We start from the raw sequence: 17,279 nt of genomic DNA, 5'->3' as shown, positions 1-17,279 counted from the left end.
CATTCCTTTGTTGGTTACGTTTTCAGTGTGTGTGACTTGTTGGCGTTTTGCTTGTCGCTGTCGCCACTGTTATGTGAGAATGTTATATCGTTACCTTTTGAGCGTAAGAGTTATTTTTCTCCCGTTTGCATGTCGTTGCCGGCCGGTCTTTCTCTCGTTCCGCCTCGCGCACATTTACATATCGCGTCTTATCTTCCCCTTCCCGCGCCTTGCTCTCGACCCGCCACTCCGTTTTCGAAATGGCTCGCCGCTTATCTTGTCCACGATACCATCACCTCCCCGCCCGTGGCCAATTCTTCCCCCTGATCACTGCCTGAGGGGTAAGCACACACACTCACATACACCCTCGTCCCCCCGAAACACCCCTTTAAATACCACCGATATCCCTCCCTGCCAAAACACCCGTATCCTCTCACCATTCACTCCCTTTGCTCTCCCTTGACAACCGATCACTGCCGGAGTAAGCACACACACTCTCACACACACTCACACACACACCCTCTTCTCCCCTATACACCCCCTTAAACATACCACCAACATCCCTTCCTGCCAAAACACCCCAAGCCTACCAGCCATTCACTTCCGTCTCCCTCCTTGTGTAGTCCTTCCCTTTCCCGTTACTACTCCATTCTTATATTCTTTTTTTTCAGACAACGCCCCAGCCATCCCTGCACTCCTTGTTTCCCCTTCGCTTCATTCCACATTTACTCCTCTTCCCCAAACACTCGTCTCTCTCAAGCGCCCCCACTACATTTCTGTCATTCTCTTTTCCCCCTCCCTCTTACCTTCCTTCTGGCCAGGTCCTCCACTCCTCCCCTTCCTTCCGTGAAATCTATCTCTGGTCTCCTCCTCCCACTTTATTCTCCTTCTCTCTTGTCTTTCCCTTTTCGTTACATCCTTACCTGGTTCTCTCTTCCCCCGTCCTCCTCGGATTCTCTCACAGTTATTCTTTTCTGTTCCTATTCCTCCCTCCTTCGATCTTCTCTTTGCCCTTCTCCTCCTTCTCCTCCCATCACAATACTTCTCCTCTTCCTTCCCGTCCCTGTCTGTTCTCTGGTTTGGTTTCGCGCAGGGCAAGTGAAGGCTCTGGGGATGGACACGCTTCCTCGAGGACCACTGACCACCAGCCACTTGAAGCAATGATCCAAGTGGCCAGATCGATGCCGCCAGCACCCAGAATCGTGGTACCTGACGCCCCAACAATTATATGAGAGGCAGCAACCATTCAACTGCCGCAACCTCGAACACCACTCACTTGAAACACCCAAACTTTAAACGTGACACAGTGATCCCAGTGACTGATCCGATGATTCCACTGCCAGCAACGACACCAGAAACACTACCTCACTGTCTGACTCTATGACATTGCGTAGAAACATGATAGCCAATGACGATACGATGAGGTCACTGTCCAAAGTCATGATACTAGGAACCGGATCATCACCCCGCTGGCTAAAACAATACCCTTACCCAGAATCATCATTACCCCTCTGTTTTGACTTCTCGTTCTGTTTTCTTTTGTCGGAGCAGCGTCTAGCGGGCTCTTTCGTTGCTGTCTTTTGTTTTTTGCCATTGTGCTGCCTCCCTTGGTGTTAAAAAAATACCAGTAGCAGGGCATTATTTCATTGTACCAGCAACAGGGCATTAAATCATCGTACCAGCAACAGGGCACTATCTCGTGGTACCAGCGGCCAGACATCATCTCACGGTACCAGCAGTCAGGACATTATATCATACCAGCGGCCAGGTATTATCTCACTGGCCGTCTCAGGTGCTGGTGGTGGCCAACGCCCTGACGCCTGGAGCAGAAATGATTATTCCAACGTCCCGAACAGTAATGAAGTAACCGAGCCCGTAATCTTATTGGTAGGCACAGACCCAGCCAGCAAGAGAAGGGAACGGCACACACACACTCCCCGCCTCGAGTCCTCTGGAGGCCGGTAAATGAAAACAGTGAGCGGGGCAGGACTGGTAGCGATGGGCAGCTCCTGAGAACGAATCATTTTCCATCTCTCCTCCCCATCCCTCTCTTCCGCTTCCAAGAACATATTTAATCTCCCTTCGAGTCTCTCTGTTGTATTGGCATTGCTACACAAGTATTTATTCTATTTATTCATTGCACTATTGGAAGATAAGTGTAGCATCTGTCGTCAGTCCCACGTCTCTTTTGTGTCTTGTTCAAATGTCCCTGCTGCTGAACTCCGTCAAATGTTTCAGTGGCATCGGGATATCTTGCTTCAGTGTTCTGGGGTTATCTAAGAGGAAGAGGAGGAGGAGGAGGAGGAAGAGGAAGAAGAAGAAGAAGAAGAAGAAGAAGACAGATGAAGGAGACTTACAGAGAAAAGTATGACGGATTGCAAAGAGAATGGAAGGAACCTTGTAAATAAGAAAAGAAGGAAGAATGAATATAAAATAGAGGAGGAGGAAGAGGAAGAGGAGGCAGAAGATAAGTAATTGATTAGGAGGATAATAGAGAGGAAGAAGATTAAATGTGAGGAAGAAGATGAGGGCACCAAGATACGAAAATAAAGTTGTCATTCGGGACATTAGTGTTGGAAACTTGTATGATTACGCGCCCCCCGGGGAGAGAGAGAGAGAGAGAGAGAGAGAGAGAGAGAGAGAGAGAGAGAGAAATCACCACCCCTTCACTCTTACCACTTTTTTATTTTTATTTTACGTCGCGGCCTATTGCGCCAGTAGGCTTCTTCCCGGTGGGGCCTGATGGTCGGCCCAGCCCGTTCTGGCGCAGGAGAGTGTTTATAGTGGCGCCATCCTGCTTTGGCTCATGCTGCCCTCCCGGAGCTCAGCTTTAATCCTAGAATCTAGAGTCCGGGTTGATAGGTGGTCTTCTGGACAGCATGTGGGTAGTTTTTAGTCACTCGGCGGCGGCTGAAAAATCCCAGCTTTGTGGCACCGGGCGGGGATCGAACTCGCGCCCTCCTGAACGCGGCGCCGTCACTCTGTCGACTCAGCCACCGCCTCCCATCTCCCTTCAAACATCCTCACTATCCACTCCACCACCCTTACCTCATTCACTCCTTGCTACTCCCCTCCTCACCCTCATCCCCAACCCTTAGATCCTACTTTAGTGTTCTTTACTCATGTCGTTTGCTGTTATTGTTCTTTTTGTTGATTTTTTTTTCATAGTGTTTCTGATTGTCTAGGGATGTTTTTCCTGTGTGTATTGCTGTTCCCTCATCTCAATCTTGGTATTTTTTGGTCTGGGTTATTTTTCTTTGTATATTATATTATATTTCCATTGTGTTCTCATTACTGTATTTGTCTGTTTTCGTTCATTACTCTTTTTTATTGATTGATCACCTCCTCCTCCTCCTCTTTCTCTTTCCCCTCCTCCTCCTCCTCCTCCTCCTCCTCCTCCTCCTCCTCCCGCTCATTTATGCAAACAAGTCAGTTTATTTCTCCCTCTCCCTCCCTCCCTCCCTGTAAATTTCTGCACCTACTCCACCTCCCTCTTCCTCACTCCCTCTCCCTCACCCATACCCCGGAAACTTCACTCCCTATCCCTCCATCCCCTCCTCATCACCCCAACCACTGCCATCCATCTTCTTCCTGTTCTCTGCACCTTCTCCACCTCACTGTCTTTCTTCCACCCTTCCCTTCACCCACACCCCATAAACCCCCATGTCCCCTCTCTCCCCCGTCCCGTCATAACCCCCGCCCCGTCACCCACCTGTAGTAGTTGAGTATCTGGGCGAACACTCCGGGGTGGCGGTCAAAGAAGTACTCGTTCAGCACGGGATCGTAGTTCGCCAGGGCCTCCGTCAGTCTGGAGAGGCGCGTGGCCGGAATCTTCTTCAGCGTGGCCTTGTACGTCTCGAATCTAGGGCGGCGGAGAGAGGAGGAGGGTGAGAGATAGTGTGAGTGTGTGAGGGGTTGGGAGGGGAGGAAGTGTCTGTGAAAGAGTGTGAGGGATTGAAAGAAAGAGAGAGAGAGTGTGACAGTGTGTTGAAGAGTGTAGAAAAGAGTGTGAGAGTGTGAGAGAGAGAGAGAGAGAGAGAGAGAGAGAGAGAGAGAGAGAGAGAGAGAGAGAGAGAATATGGAGTGTTTGCGAGGATGCGTCTCAGTAGAAGAACGGAACCAAAAATAAGTGAAAAAGAAACCCATAAAAGACAAAAAAAGCGGTAAAAAAAAGAAACGCAAACAATACAAAGGAGATAAAGTAACCGAAAGAAAGAAAATGGGAAAAGAGGTAAAAAGAAAAATAGTAAAAAGAAAAAAAAACAGGTATATACAAGAACGAGACCAAAATAAAAGAAAAAGATACCCGTAGAAGACGAATGAAAAACGGGAAAAAGAAATATGGAAACGATACAAAGTGGAGAAAATCACCTAAAAAAAAGCGATAAAAGAGAAAAACAAACAAAAAAAAACAGGCACAAAACGACACAAAGACCAGATAGAGACGCATCATCATCATCACCAGCATCATCATCACTACGGGAAAAAAAAATCAGAAAAAGAGGGGGAAAAAAATATGTCTGAAATGAGGCGTGTTCAAAGGCCAGATAAACACGCATCATCAGAATCACCATCATCATCACTACAGGGGAAAAAAAAGGATCAGAAAAAGATGGGGAAAAAAAGGAGGATGAAATGAGGTGTGTTCGGGGTAACTATCTAGGGAAAAACGTGACTATCTCCACATAACGAAGGCGCAGTAACGTCGCGAGGGAGCGTCCTAATTGCATACTTTTCTAAACAAACTTATACACGAGGAATACTTGGAAGGGAGACATGGAGACTTCGAGGGGGGGGGGGGGGGGATATAGAATGAGGAAAGAATGGGTGGAGAGAGAGAGAGGGAGAGAGAGGTCACGAGGAGGAGTAGGAAATGATGAGTAAGTACCCGGAAGGAAGAGTGGGAAATGAGGGGATGAGAAGGAGGAAAGGGATGGATGGATGGATGGAGAGAGGAAGTGAGGAAAGGGTGAAGATGTGGAGTGGGACAGTAAAGGGTGGAGAGTGGACAAGGAAATAAAAAAGAGTGGATAAGTGGAAGAAAGAAAAGAGGAAGGGGTAGAAAAGTGAAGAAGTCAATGAAGAGATGAAAAGTATAGAAGAGAAGAAAGGAGAAGGAGGACGATAATAAAAATGGAAATAAGGAAGAATATAAAAAAAATATTAAGCAGATCTGGGAAGAGAAGGAGGAGGAGGAGGCAACACGGAAGCAAGAACATGTAGTCGTAGGAGGAAGGTATGAGAGGAAAAAAAGAAGAAAAAAAAGAGGAGGAAGAGGAAGAGGAGCATCATGCAGAAGACAAGGAGGAGCAAGAACGTCGTGTGGAAGTGGAAAATAGGTACGAAGAAAGCAAAGGAGGAGGAGGAGGAGGAGGAGGAGGAGGTGGTAAGATGGCGGAAGCATATGATGTGGCGAGAGAAGAAGTGGATTACATGGAGAAGCGGGACAGAACGTGAGGGTGGAGAGAGAGAGAGAGAGAGAGAGAGAATGATAAAGTGAGGAAGTATGTCAGGGGAAGGTGGAAATTAAAGTTAGTTTTTAATATCCCCGCAATTTCTTCCCTTCTTCCCTTCATACTTCTTCCTCTCCTCCATCCTCCCTCCCCTCCTCTCCTCTCGCCTTCCCTTCCTCCTATCTACCCTCCACTACCCTCAAATTCTCCCTCACCTTCTGCCTTCCCTTCATACCATCTTATCATTTATTTTCTCTTCACATTTTCTCTCATCATATTCTTACCTTCCTCTCTTATTTTTCACTGTCTACCCTCCCACCCTTCCTCTCCCCGTCCCTTCCTTCTTATTTACCTCTCAATGTACCCTCTTTCCCTTCCACATCCTTCCCTTCTATTTTTTTTATCCTCATACTTTTCCTTACTTCTATTTTCTTCCTTCTCCCTTACCGTTCCTTCCTTCATCCCTTATCTTTCCCTCTTTACCTTCTACACTTTTCCCTTTCATTTCCCCCTCCCTTCCTTTCTCCCTTCCTCTCTGTCACCCTATCACTTCCTGTCTAGACACATCCCGGATTTATCGCCGTGAATTATATGTTCGATAAATCCCAATGTTATAGTAAATGGCAGGAATTTCCCCTTAATCCATTTAGCCGCGAATTATGGCAGCCTTACGGTATTGGTACAGGTGAGAGAGAGAGAGAGAGAGGTCAGGAGATCGAGAGATCTTGTTTACAGAGGGATACGTAGGTCAGATAAGGTCACGAGGAGAGAGAAAAAAAGTGAAAGGTATTATTTGTGTGGGTGTGGCCTGTTCTGTCATATTCTCTCTCTCTCTCTCTCTCTCTCTCTCTCTCTCTCTCTCTCTCTCTCTCTCTCTCTCTCTCTCTCTCTCTCTCTCTCTCTCTCTCTCTCTCTCTCTCTCTCTCTCTCTCTCTCTCTCTCTCTCTCTTAAATAAATAAATAAACTCACCTGATTCCCCCAACGTTTAATATTATTCTGTTCTCCCCATCCATGGCTTAGGCTCCGTGGTGGTGGTGGTGGTGGTGGTTGGGGAGGTGGTGGTGGTAGGGATGCTGGTGATGGTGATTTCTCGTTCTGTGGTGTGGTGTGAGGAAATGGCCGTTTGTTTTGTTCTTGTGGATGTATTGTTGTGTAGTGGTGATGGTGATGACGGTGGTGATGGTGAAGATGGTGTTGACGTTTTCTTTTTGTATAGAGTGTAGTGGTGATGGGGTGTATGAGGGAAGGAAGACGGGTCGTGGTGTTGGTGTTAGGGGGTGGTAGTGGAGGTGGTGATAGTGTAATGATGGTGGTAATGGTGATGAAGTGATGATGATGATGATGATGATGAAAGAAGGGGCTCGTCTGCTTGTCCTTTCCGTTAGCAGACACCAGTAGGAGCAGCGGACGGGTGGTAGTGGTGGTGGGGGTGTTTGTAGTGGTGGTGGTGGAGGTGGTGGTGGTGGAGGTGGTGTAGATTCAGAGGCACCACATCCATGGGTGCTGCGGTGATGTATCGAGGTCGTGGCACTGCGGCCTCACCATCACGAGCACCATTCTGCCTCATCACCAATCACCAGCCGCCCCTCCGGACCCCCGCCCCCCCGCGCCCACCCCCTGCCGCCATCCTGGAAAAAGAGAGAGAAAAGGTATTATGAAAGGGCAACAGGTGTGTGTGTGTGTGTGTGTGTGTGTGTGTGTGTGTGTGTGTGTGTGTGTGTGTGTATGCATTAGACAGGTATATAAATTGCTGAGGGTTTTATTTGGTACAGGTGCAAATACAAAAATGATTAAAGGTAGACAAACACACCTGCATAACTCTCACTTTTTATTACCTGTCCGTTTACCTCTGTTTACCTTTGCTTTAATCACCAGCCGGAGCAAGAACGGTAATACTAATAGCAAGTGAAACAACAACAGTAATGATGATAATGATAGTAACAACGCGTGGGAATTGCTGTTAGTGTTTGGTCTGGCAGCTCGAAGGGACAAAGTTATGCGAAACTCACACGCGGGCGATTACAGGCGAGGGACGGACGGTATTAGCGGGGAAGTTATTTGAAGGGAAGGCTGACAGGCAGGAATTCAATGGACCGGAATGGACACCAGAAAACACACACACACACACACACACACACACACACACACACACACACACACACACACACACACACACACACACACTGAAATTGGTAGATAACACTAATGATACACGTTTTTTTTCTCTTAATGAAGGGATAATATAATGCCTTACAGAATAGTACGAGTATATTATCCTGTATACCACAATTAGTCAAATGCAATCAGTTAAAGACACCCACGCACACACACACACACACACACACACACACACACACACACACACACACACACACACACACACACACACACACACACACACACACACACACAAGCAAGCAGGCAATTCCGTGCTGGTTGGGTTATTAGCGCTAAGCCCTTGACTATTCCACTCCACACATTAGTCCACTTAATCAGCAAGCCTCGTTCCCATTACCATTCAATCTAATCCTCTTACTCGGCATCGCACCCTTTAATCCGTCACTCGCCCTCTACGCCAACAAACACTGCCCGTCGTCGTTTCATGGACACACACACACACACACACACACACGCAGAAAAAACCTCGCTAGCACACAACTTTCGCACTTTTCACCGATCCTCACACACACACACACACACACACCATACAAAAACAGTAACAACACTCGACAGGCATTTCCCGGAGAACCACCGACTGCTCTCCTTTAACAACGATCACCTAGTCAGTCCGCCACTTCATTCCACGTTCACAGACCTCACCTCGCCATCCATCCATCCATCCATCCAGCCAGCCAGCCGCACTCGTCCACGCTTCCCTGTCCAGCTTCACCGCTCTCACCCACCGCTCCGCCTCACTCACTACCTGACTCTCTGCCTGTGTTTTAGTTTAATTTGGAGATCCTGTGTGTGGGGTGGGTGGGGGTATAGGGGGATGTCTGTCTCTGTGCATGTGTGTGTATGTGTATATCTGTCTGACCCCCTCTCTCTCTCTCTCTCTCTCTCTCTCTCTCTCTCTCTCTCTCTCTCTCTCTCTCTCTCTCTCTCTCTCTCTCTCTCTCTCTCTCTCTCTCTCTCTCTCTCTCTCTCTCTCTCTCTCTCCTCTCTCTCTCTCTCTCTCTCTCTCTCTCTCTCTCTCTCTCTCTCTCTCTCTCTCTCTCTCTCTCTCTCTCTCTCTCTCTCTCTCTCTCTCTCTCTCTCTCTCTCTCTCTCTCTCTCTCTCTCTCTCTCTCTCTCTCTCTCTCTCTCTCTCTCTCTCTCTCTCTCTCTCTCTCTCTCTCTCTCTCTCTCTCTCTCTCTCTCTCTCTCTCTCTCTCTCTCTCTCTCTCTCTCTCTCTCTCTCTCTCTCTCTCTCTCTCTCTCTCTCTCTCTCTCTCTCTCTCTCTCTCTCTCTCTCTCTCTCTCTCTCTCTCTCTCTCTCTCTCTCTCTCTCTCTCTCTCTCTCTCTCTCTCTCTCTCTCTCTCTCTCTCTCTCTCTCTCTCTCTCTCTCTCTCTCTCTCTCACACACACACACACACACACACACACACACCGGATCGAGACAATTAGAGCTTAGAACAGTCATGAATTTAAAGCAAAGTTTGACGGAAACGTACAAAGACCGGACAACGCGGGCTTAGTTTAAATCCACTATACTACAGTTAGTGAACGCACACACACACACACATTGTAGCTCTCATCAAACCCGCTCAGCCTTCGCGTCTCGTTTCCTGCGCGGACTGTTCCCTCCGCATTGTATCCTCAGCTCGTGTGTCGCGCCGCCCTAGTAAACGCGCCCTTTATCTCTTGCTCTGTTTGTCACAATGTTTCGCGTCTCATGGCTTCAGACCCTTGTTGCATACGCTGATCCTAAACAAACTTATTTCTCTTTTATAATCATACGGAAAAGATATAGTATAGTTTATTTGTGGTTTATTTTCTTCATGTGTTTGTAGCTGCTGTATCTTTTTTTTTCTCATATCTTCAAACAGTTGCTGAATATGCCAATCCTGAAACTATATTATTTTTCTATTGATATGGAAAAAAAAGAGTTAATGTCCTCATAGAGTTCCTCATCGTATGTGTCTATTAATATTGTCTCGTTTGTTGCAGTTTCCATTTCATAAAACCATATACAAATCTTCTTTTTCTGTACATGTGTGTGATTGGCATATATTTTTAGTCCCTGTGAAGTGTTATTTTGCTACGATTTTTTTACCTGTCTACAAGTCTACTTACCAACCCGCCTACCGACCACTTACTTCCCTACCAGTGCATCTGCATATCTATCTTCCTAATTACCTGCCTGTCTGTCAATTTATCTATCCACGAACATCTTACGCTCTAATAACCAACTCATTTCAATATGCTTTCTCTTAGTTTAGTCCTTTCCTGCCGAGCAATTTCCTCAAGAGCTTGGAGTCAAAGTCCCATTACCTCATTAGTTTCCTTTCAGCCAAAATCACTTGATATCCTTCACTCTCTCCTTCACGCTGAATGGCCTCGGTGCTCCTTTACTGACTGACCTTTTACAGAGCGGTTACGTGTATTTGTTTCCATCCTGCTTCTCCTGCTTCTCTTTCAATTCCGCTCTTTTTTCTTTTTACTTCTTTTCTCCTCCTCATTTTATTTTTTTCTCCTTCCAGTCCCCCGATTTTTTTGTCTTCCTTCTTGTCTTCTTTCTCCTTTCCCTTTTTTTCTTTTTCTTCTTCTTCTTCTTCTTCTTCTTCTTCTTCTTCTTCTTCTTCTTCTTCTTCTTTTTCTTCTTCTTCTTTTTTTTTCTTCTTCTTCGTCTTCTTCTCCGTCTTCGTCTTCTTCGTCTTCGTCCTCGTGTTCGTCTTCGTCTCTTCTCTTTTTCATTTTTCTTATTCTTTTCTATTTTTCTTCCTTCCGCATTACGTTCATCATCAGAGCATTTGCTGCATCCAAAATCTGCCTCCTCAGGTATACCTTTCCATACCCTTCACGCCGTCTTCTTTGCTATACACACACACGCGAGCAAACCCTCACCCGCCTTCTACCATTCATCTCCTTCGAGCAAGAGTTGGTCCCTGGTCCCATTCTTTCAAGCGTTCTCCCGCAAAACTTTCCGGAGGTCCTTGAATCAATATTTCCTCCTTTCCTCCCGCGAGACCCGTTCAATGGGGAGTGTCAGGACATGCAGAATGAATTGCCTCGTGTTTCAGTCGGGGCTCCGTTTTTCATTTTCTCTTTGGGAGCGGCGGCGGCGGCGAGGGACGATTTCTTCCCGCATATGCTTGAGAAAATAACGGCGGTGTGTGTGTGTGTGTGTGTGTGTGTGTGTGTGTGTGTCGGAGATTTGTGGCTTCGAATCTATTTCCACTATATCTTTCTGCATATTGGAGTTCCGATCGCGTATCTGGTGACCCGGCAAGATCTAAAGAGGTTCCAAGGTCAAAGAGAACCATCGAACACTTGTACTTCGATAGATAGACCGCCAGACTCGTGTAACAGGACTCCTCACAGTGAGTACGGATCGCGGCGCCGAATAGTGTTTTTTTTTTTGTGTGTGTGTGTTTGTTTGTTTAAGCTTCAAATGGTTTTCATCCTTTATACTCCAATGATTCCGTTCAAATTGGTTTCTCTTTTTGGCCCCTCTACTCTATTCAGGAGCAGTAAATAGCGGGCTTTTTTTTCAATATTGCTTTTTTTTTTTACGCCCGTGCACTGGCCCCTCTGCTGTAAAAAAGAAAAAAAGCAAGCCCCAGTGTTTTTTTTTCGCTCAAGCTCAAATGAAATCCTGCATTCAAAGTTCAAGAGCGGTTCTACGATTTGGCTCCTCCTCCGACCAGTTTTATATTCTTTCTAAACTCGTCCGTACATGTCGTGTCTGCGGACCATCGGCGTGCTCTCCTGTCATCCTTAAAACCGTTCCCGACCATGCATAAGTAAAGAAAATGGGAAGTGCTGGCAAGGGACGACTAGTACAAACCCTAAAAACGTATCTGTAACCCCATTCTTTTCCTTACCTCCCCTACCCCCATGGCCCTCTACCCCCCCTACCCCCATGGCCCTCTACCTCCCCTACGTGCTGGGATGTACCTTAAGATGCGAGTCTATAAATGAGTTAAAAAACGCTTACGTGGGTCGGGTTTCAGCGGGCGACGGGGTGATGGGGTGGAAGAAACTCGTGCATGGTGTGGGGTGAGGTTAGATTGAGCCTTCCCGGCAGGTGGGGAGAGTTGGAAGGGAGGAGAAGTTGGGAGGGAGGAGAAGAATGAGGAAGTGAGAGGAGGTTTGGGGGTGAAAGTGTGAAAGTTTGGGTGAATGGGGGGGGGGGGGTAATTGGGAGAGAAGGAGAGAAGGAAAGATGGGCGTTGTATTTTGGTGTTTGGCGGAGGGGGAAGTTAGTGAGGAAGTGGGAGTATAAGCAGAAGAATTAGGGAGGGGAGCGGGGTTGTGGGTAAGGTGTTAGGAGGCCAGAGAGGGGAGGAAAGTGGGTGAAGGTGAAGAGCTAGATGGTGAGGGGTGTTTGAGGGATTAGGTAAGGCGAAAGCAGTGGGTGGATTGTTGGGGGGGGGGGGCCATGAGTGGTGGCCTGGTGGGGGGGAGAGTAGAAAAGAGGGTGACTATTGGTGAGGGATGTCTTGGGGGAGTAAGGAAGGTGGATGGGGGTGTTGGGAGGGTCATAAGTGGTGGGCGGGTGGTGAGGTAGGTGGGTGGAGACGGATGGTGGTCGTGAGTGATTGTGAGGGAGGTAGGAAAAAGGATGAAGGTAAAGAGCTAGATGGTGAGGGATGCTTGGCGGGGTAGGGAAGGCGGGAAAGGTGGGTGGAGTGCTGGGAGGTTCATGGGCGGTGAGGTAGGTGGGTGGAGTTGGGTGGTGGTTGAGGGTGGTGGTGGAGGGGGCGGTGGGACAGTCGAGCGCGCGGTAAGAGGCTTTCCCTGTTGCATTGTCGGTGCTTGCTGTTGCCTCGCCAATATTCTAAGTATTGGCTCTCTTCCCTCGGCGTTAGATGGAGGAGTGGAGGTCTTGGGGACGGTTCTATTTTCTCCTCTTTCCTCGCCCTCCACTTCTTTCTTTCTCTCCCTCCATTTTATTTTTTCTCCAGCTTTCTCATTTTCCATTTTTTTTTTCACCTCCTTCTCCCTGTTATCTTTTTTCCGCCCTCTGCCTCTCTGCCTCACTCTTTTTACTCCATTTTTTCCTTTTTCTTCTATCTTTTTCCATTTGTTTTGTCACACATTTTCATTTTTTATTTGTCTTCTGTTCATTTTATTTTACGTTTCTTCCGCGTGGCTTATATTTATCATCATTACATCAGATTTTTTTTTTATGTCAGATAGATTTGTCATGCCTGTCTGTCTCTCTCCTCATATCTATTTGTTCGGGTCTGGGTCCGTTTTTTTTCTTCTTGTGTCTGTCTTTCGAAATGTTTGCGTTGTATTTCTCAGTCTGTTTGCTTGTCCACCCTCTCGTCTCTCTCTCTCTCTCTCTCTCTCTCTCTCTCTCTCTCTCTCTCTCTCTCTCTCTCTCTCTCTCTCTCTCTCTCTCTCTCTCTCTCTCTCTCTCTCTCTCTCTCTCTCTCTCTCTCTCTCTCTCTCTCTCTCTCTCTCTCTCTCTCTCTCCCCAACCCCCTCCCCCTTGTTTCCATCTCCCCATCACGGTATATTTGTCAGCCTGGCGCAGTAACCTGAGTCCACGGACCCTCTCGACAGGCCGTCACTTAACCGTGGGAGGGGAAGACGAGGACGTGGATGATCTTACAAGACTCCGCTGCGTCTGGTCTAATGATCTCTCGCCGCGCTGTGATCCGGCCCGGCTTTGGAAGATGCCTCGACTTAGCTGATCGCGAGCTGTATACTACATTGTTTAAGGGTTGGGCCAGTAGTGTTTTTTAGCAAGGGTGATTAGGGGCTTCTGGATAGGATGTTAGAAGAAGAGCTCGTAGTATAGCGTAGTGAAGAGCTGTGTGTAAGCGGCCGTGGGTTAATCTATTTCTTATTCATAGTCATATATTTATTCTTATGAGACGAAACTAGTAGAGAGGGAGGAATGCGGACACTATAAGGCCTGTTCAAGAGACCCCAAACAGCTGAGACACCGAGAAAGAGAAAATGAAAGTAAAAGCGATAAGTGAGGAGAAGCAGGACGAGAGAATATAGAAGATTATTGAAATGAAGGGACAGAGAGGTAGGATAACAGATAACTTGGAGAGAGAGAAATGCTTAAAATATGACTGGATTACATGAAGGAAAATTTAAACTGCACCTTAGCCAGGTGTTGAGGGTTAATTGGAGGCGGTGTGAGAAGGAGAGGCAGGTGTAACGCGTCTGGGGGTTAATTACAGGTGATGTGATGTGAAGTGATGTGAAAAGAAGAGTGATGTGAAAAGAAGAGTGATGTGAAAAGAAGAGTGATGTGAAAAGGTGATGTGAAAAGGTGATGTAAAAAGGTGATGTAAAAAGGAGAGTGAAATGGAGAGTCATGGAGGTGATGTGAAAAGGAGAGTTAATTACAGGTGCCTCAATCCAGCTCAAGGCTTATAAAATGGTGACAGTTTAACAGAACCATATTGGGAAGGAGGCTCGTGGAGGTGATGAGGAAAGGAGAGGTTGGCGTTATGCGTCAAGGGGTTAATTACAAAGGTCTCGATCATCTTAGCTACGGAAAAGTTGGGCTCCTGGAAGGTAATGCAAGAAAGGATAGTTTGTAGATGAGGAGCTGGAAGGTGCGCCGTGATATATCCTCCTTCTGGACCCACGCTGGCCTTGGTGCTCTCCTTGACAGTGGTCGCCGAAGTTAGGGTTGATGGACACCTGGAGAGCATGCGGCTAATCTTCGACCACTCGGCGGTAACTGATTATTGTTGGCTGCCAGCGTGGGACTCGAACTTGGGGCTAATAACAACTTGGTCGTCGTCTTCTAAAATGCGTTATATATTCTTAATGTCTTGTTTGCTTTCTCTTTCCTCCTCTTCCTCTTCCTCTTCCTCTCCTCCTCCTCCTCCTCCTCCTCCTCTTCCTCCATCTCCTCCTCCTTCTCCTTTCCTCCTCCTTTCCTCCTCCTCCTCCTCCTCCTCCTCCTCCTCTTTTTTCTTTCCTGCTAGCTTTGGCTGGAGGGATGGGGAGGTGGGGAGGAACCTTCGCCTTTGTTGTCCTTCATCTTCCACCTTTTATTAGATAGTTATTGTAGCTTGTCACAAACAGCCTCGTAAGTACCATCAGGTCTGCTGTTGTTTGTTCTTCCTTTGTGTTCCTCTGTGTTCCTCCTCCTCCTCCCTCCACCACCCGTTACCTAACAATTTTACATAACCATGATTACATAACCACGGAGGGCGGGTAACAATATTTGCCCTTGATGCCCCGACGCACAAAACGGCCTCATAAAATAATGTGCCTTTTCATATTTCCGTCCATTGAGGATAAAAAAGGAGTCGAGAATATTCCTGGTATTAACTAGATTGTTATACGGAATACTGGCTTTCGGAAACCCTAACAAAATATATAGATGACACATAGAAGCAACTAAAGAGACTAATAATTAACTCATATACCTTTTCTTATTTTCCCTTGACGTCGATTACTCCAAATTCTTTGAACTGCAAACCAACTCAAGAACGGTTTACCTATTCGGTCGAGTCGATGTAACACAGACATGGGAAGGAGTTTCTTTTCAAACCGAGTCATCCGCCACTGGAACAATCTTCCCTCAGAAATAGTAAATGCGAATACCATCAACTCCTTCAAATATCGAATCGACCGTCATTTCGTTGCGTCAGGAGTAAACTGAATACCGAGGTGCTTTCATCTGCTCCCCAGGCCCAAAGTGGCTGTCGAGCAGATTAATTCACCAAAGCGGGCAACCTCATAATGAGCCAATAGGCTTTCTGTTGCCTGCATTTTCATGTTTCCATGTTTCCATAAATATAAAGTAATTAGATGATGATTTTATGTAGAGTTATTAAAAGAACTGTCATTCTTGTGGAGTAGATGGTAAAAAGACTTCCATAACATACTTGATTCTCTCTATTATTTATCTGGTTATATACATCTTCTGGTTATTAGGTTGATCACTAATTCCACTAATTACTACTACAACGACGAAGACCTACTACTATTACTCTCTCTCTCTCTCTCTCTCTCTCTCTCTCTCTCTCTCTCTCTCTCTCTCTCTCTCTCTCTCTCTCTCTCTCTCTCTCTCTCTCTCTCTCTCTCTCTCTCTCTCTCTCTCTCTCTCTCCATTATAGATAGCCCCGGTTCACCTGGTGTAATTTACCTTGGACAAAGTTAGAGGGAATCACTTGGCTTTAATTGGCTTTACCTGAGCCCTCCGGTGGCGTCACGCGGGAGGCTCTTTATATAGGGTTGCCGGGCTACGTCGCTCCCTTCCTTCCCCCTCCTTTCCGTTTCCTCTCTCTCCCTTTCTCTCGCTTGGCACTCATTTCCTCCTCATAATAATCTCATTCTCTCTCTCTCTCTCTCTCTCTCTCTCTCTCTCTCTCTCTCTCTCTCTCTCTCTCTCTCTCTCTCTCTCTCTCTCTCTCTCTCCTCTACCTTTCCTCACATTCCTCCATCATTTTCGCCCTCTTAACCTTCACTATATTTCTGTCCCTCCATTCTTTTTTTTTCCTCCTTCTTCACCCGTTTCTACCACTTCCTTCCTCCGCTCTCCTTCACTCATCTCTCCCTTCCTCTCCCTCCCTTCCTCTCATCTTTCCTCACTGCTGCCAATTTCGTGCTTATGTTTACTAGGTTTTTATGTGTGAAGGGCGGCAGAATGAGACTGAAGGGGTGCGTTGGTGACGGGTGAAGGGAGGGTTAAGGGAAGCGGATGGGTAGTCGAAGGGATGGGGGGAGAAATATTGGATGGTATTGATTGAAAGGAAGGGAAGAGAAGGAGACGAAAAGTTGGGAAGGGGTATTTGGTTCTTATATGAGAAAGAAAGGGAAGGGAATTGAAGGGGAGGTGAAGGGAATGGAAGGGATTATTGGGTCCTAATAAGAGAAAGAAAGGGAAGGGAAGGGGAGGTGAATGGATTGGAAAAGAATTATTGGGTCCTAATAAGAGAAAAAAGGGAAGGGAAGGGAAGGGGAAGTGAAGGGGCTGGAAGGGGATTATTGGGTCCTAATAAGAGAAAGAAAGGGAAGGGAAGGGAAGGGAAGGTGAAAAAAGAGAAAGGTGAGACTGAAAGATGGGAGGGATAAAATATGAAGGGAATATGAAGGGAAGTAGAGCAGATACAGACAGACATACAAACAGATAGACAGACACAAAAATAGATGAGTACAGACAGACAGACAGACAGACAGTCACCTTGTTTATGTGGTCTCTTCCTTAATCTTTTGTTTGTTTTCTCTTTCCTTTTTATCTGCCTTGTCGATCTCTCTCTCTCTCTCTCTCTCTCTCTCTCTCTCTCTCTCTCTCTCTCTCTCTCTCTCTCTCTCTCTCTCTCTCTCTCTCTCTCTCTCTCTCTCTCTCTCTCTCTCTCTCTCTCTCTCTCTCTCTCTCTCTCTCTCTCTCTCTCTCTCTCTCTCTCTCTCTCTCTCTCTCTCTCTCTCTCTCTCTCTCTCTCTCTCTCTCTCTCTCTCTCTCTCTCTCTCTCTCTCTCTCTCTCTCTCTCTCTCTCTCTCTCTCTCTCTCTCTCTCTCTCTCTCTCTCTCTCTCTCTCTCTCTCTCTCTCTCTCTCTCTCTCTCTCTCTCTCTCTCTCTCTCTCTCTCTACTCCTTTATCTCCTCTCCTCTCTCTCTTCCCTCTAATCTCGTCACCTCTCCTATTTTTTTCCTATACTTCCCCTCTATTTCCTCTATTTTCCCATTCCTCCTTTCTCCCTTTTATTTATTTCCC

General features: G+C 46.8%; 1 protein-coding gene across 4 annotated transcripts in view; it reads right to left on the bottom strand.

Annotated features, from left to right (window-relative positions):
* Window positions 1-7,045, bottom strand: part of LOC127007365 (potassium voltage-gated channel protein Shaw-like) — a 44,379-nt gene extending 37,334 nt beyond the window's left edge. For all 4 annotated transcript variants that reach the window (XM_050878251.1, XM_050878253.1, XM_050878252.1 and 1 more), the window contains exons 1-2: window positions 6,403-7,045; window positions 3,692-3,841 (exon numbers count right to left, since the gene is read on the bottom strand). In XM_050878251.1, the coding sequence (XP_050734208.1) occupies window positions 3,692-3,841; window positions 6,403-6,446 (194 nt within the window). In that variant the 5' untranslated portion in view covers window positions 6,447-7,045. The remainder of the gene's footprint in view (window positions 1-3,691; window positions 3,842-6,402) is intronic.
* Between the last annotated feature and the right edge of the window lie 10,234 nt (window positions 7,046-17,279).

Source organism: Eriocheir sinensis, chromosome 35, assembly GCF_024679095.1.
Source record: "Eriocheir sinensis breed Jianghai 21 chromosome 35, ASM2467909v1, whole genome shotgun sequence".
In the NCBI taxonomy this organism is placed as follows: domain Eukaryota; kingdom Metazoa; phylum Arthropoda; class Malacostraca; order Decapoda; family Varunidae; genus Eriocheir; species Eriocheir sinensis.
The sequence above is the reverse complement of the archived record's forward strand: the minus strand, read 5'-3'. Positions and strand labels throughout refer to the sequence as shown.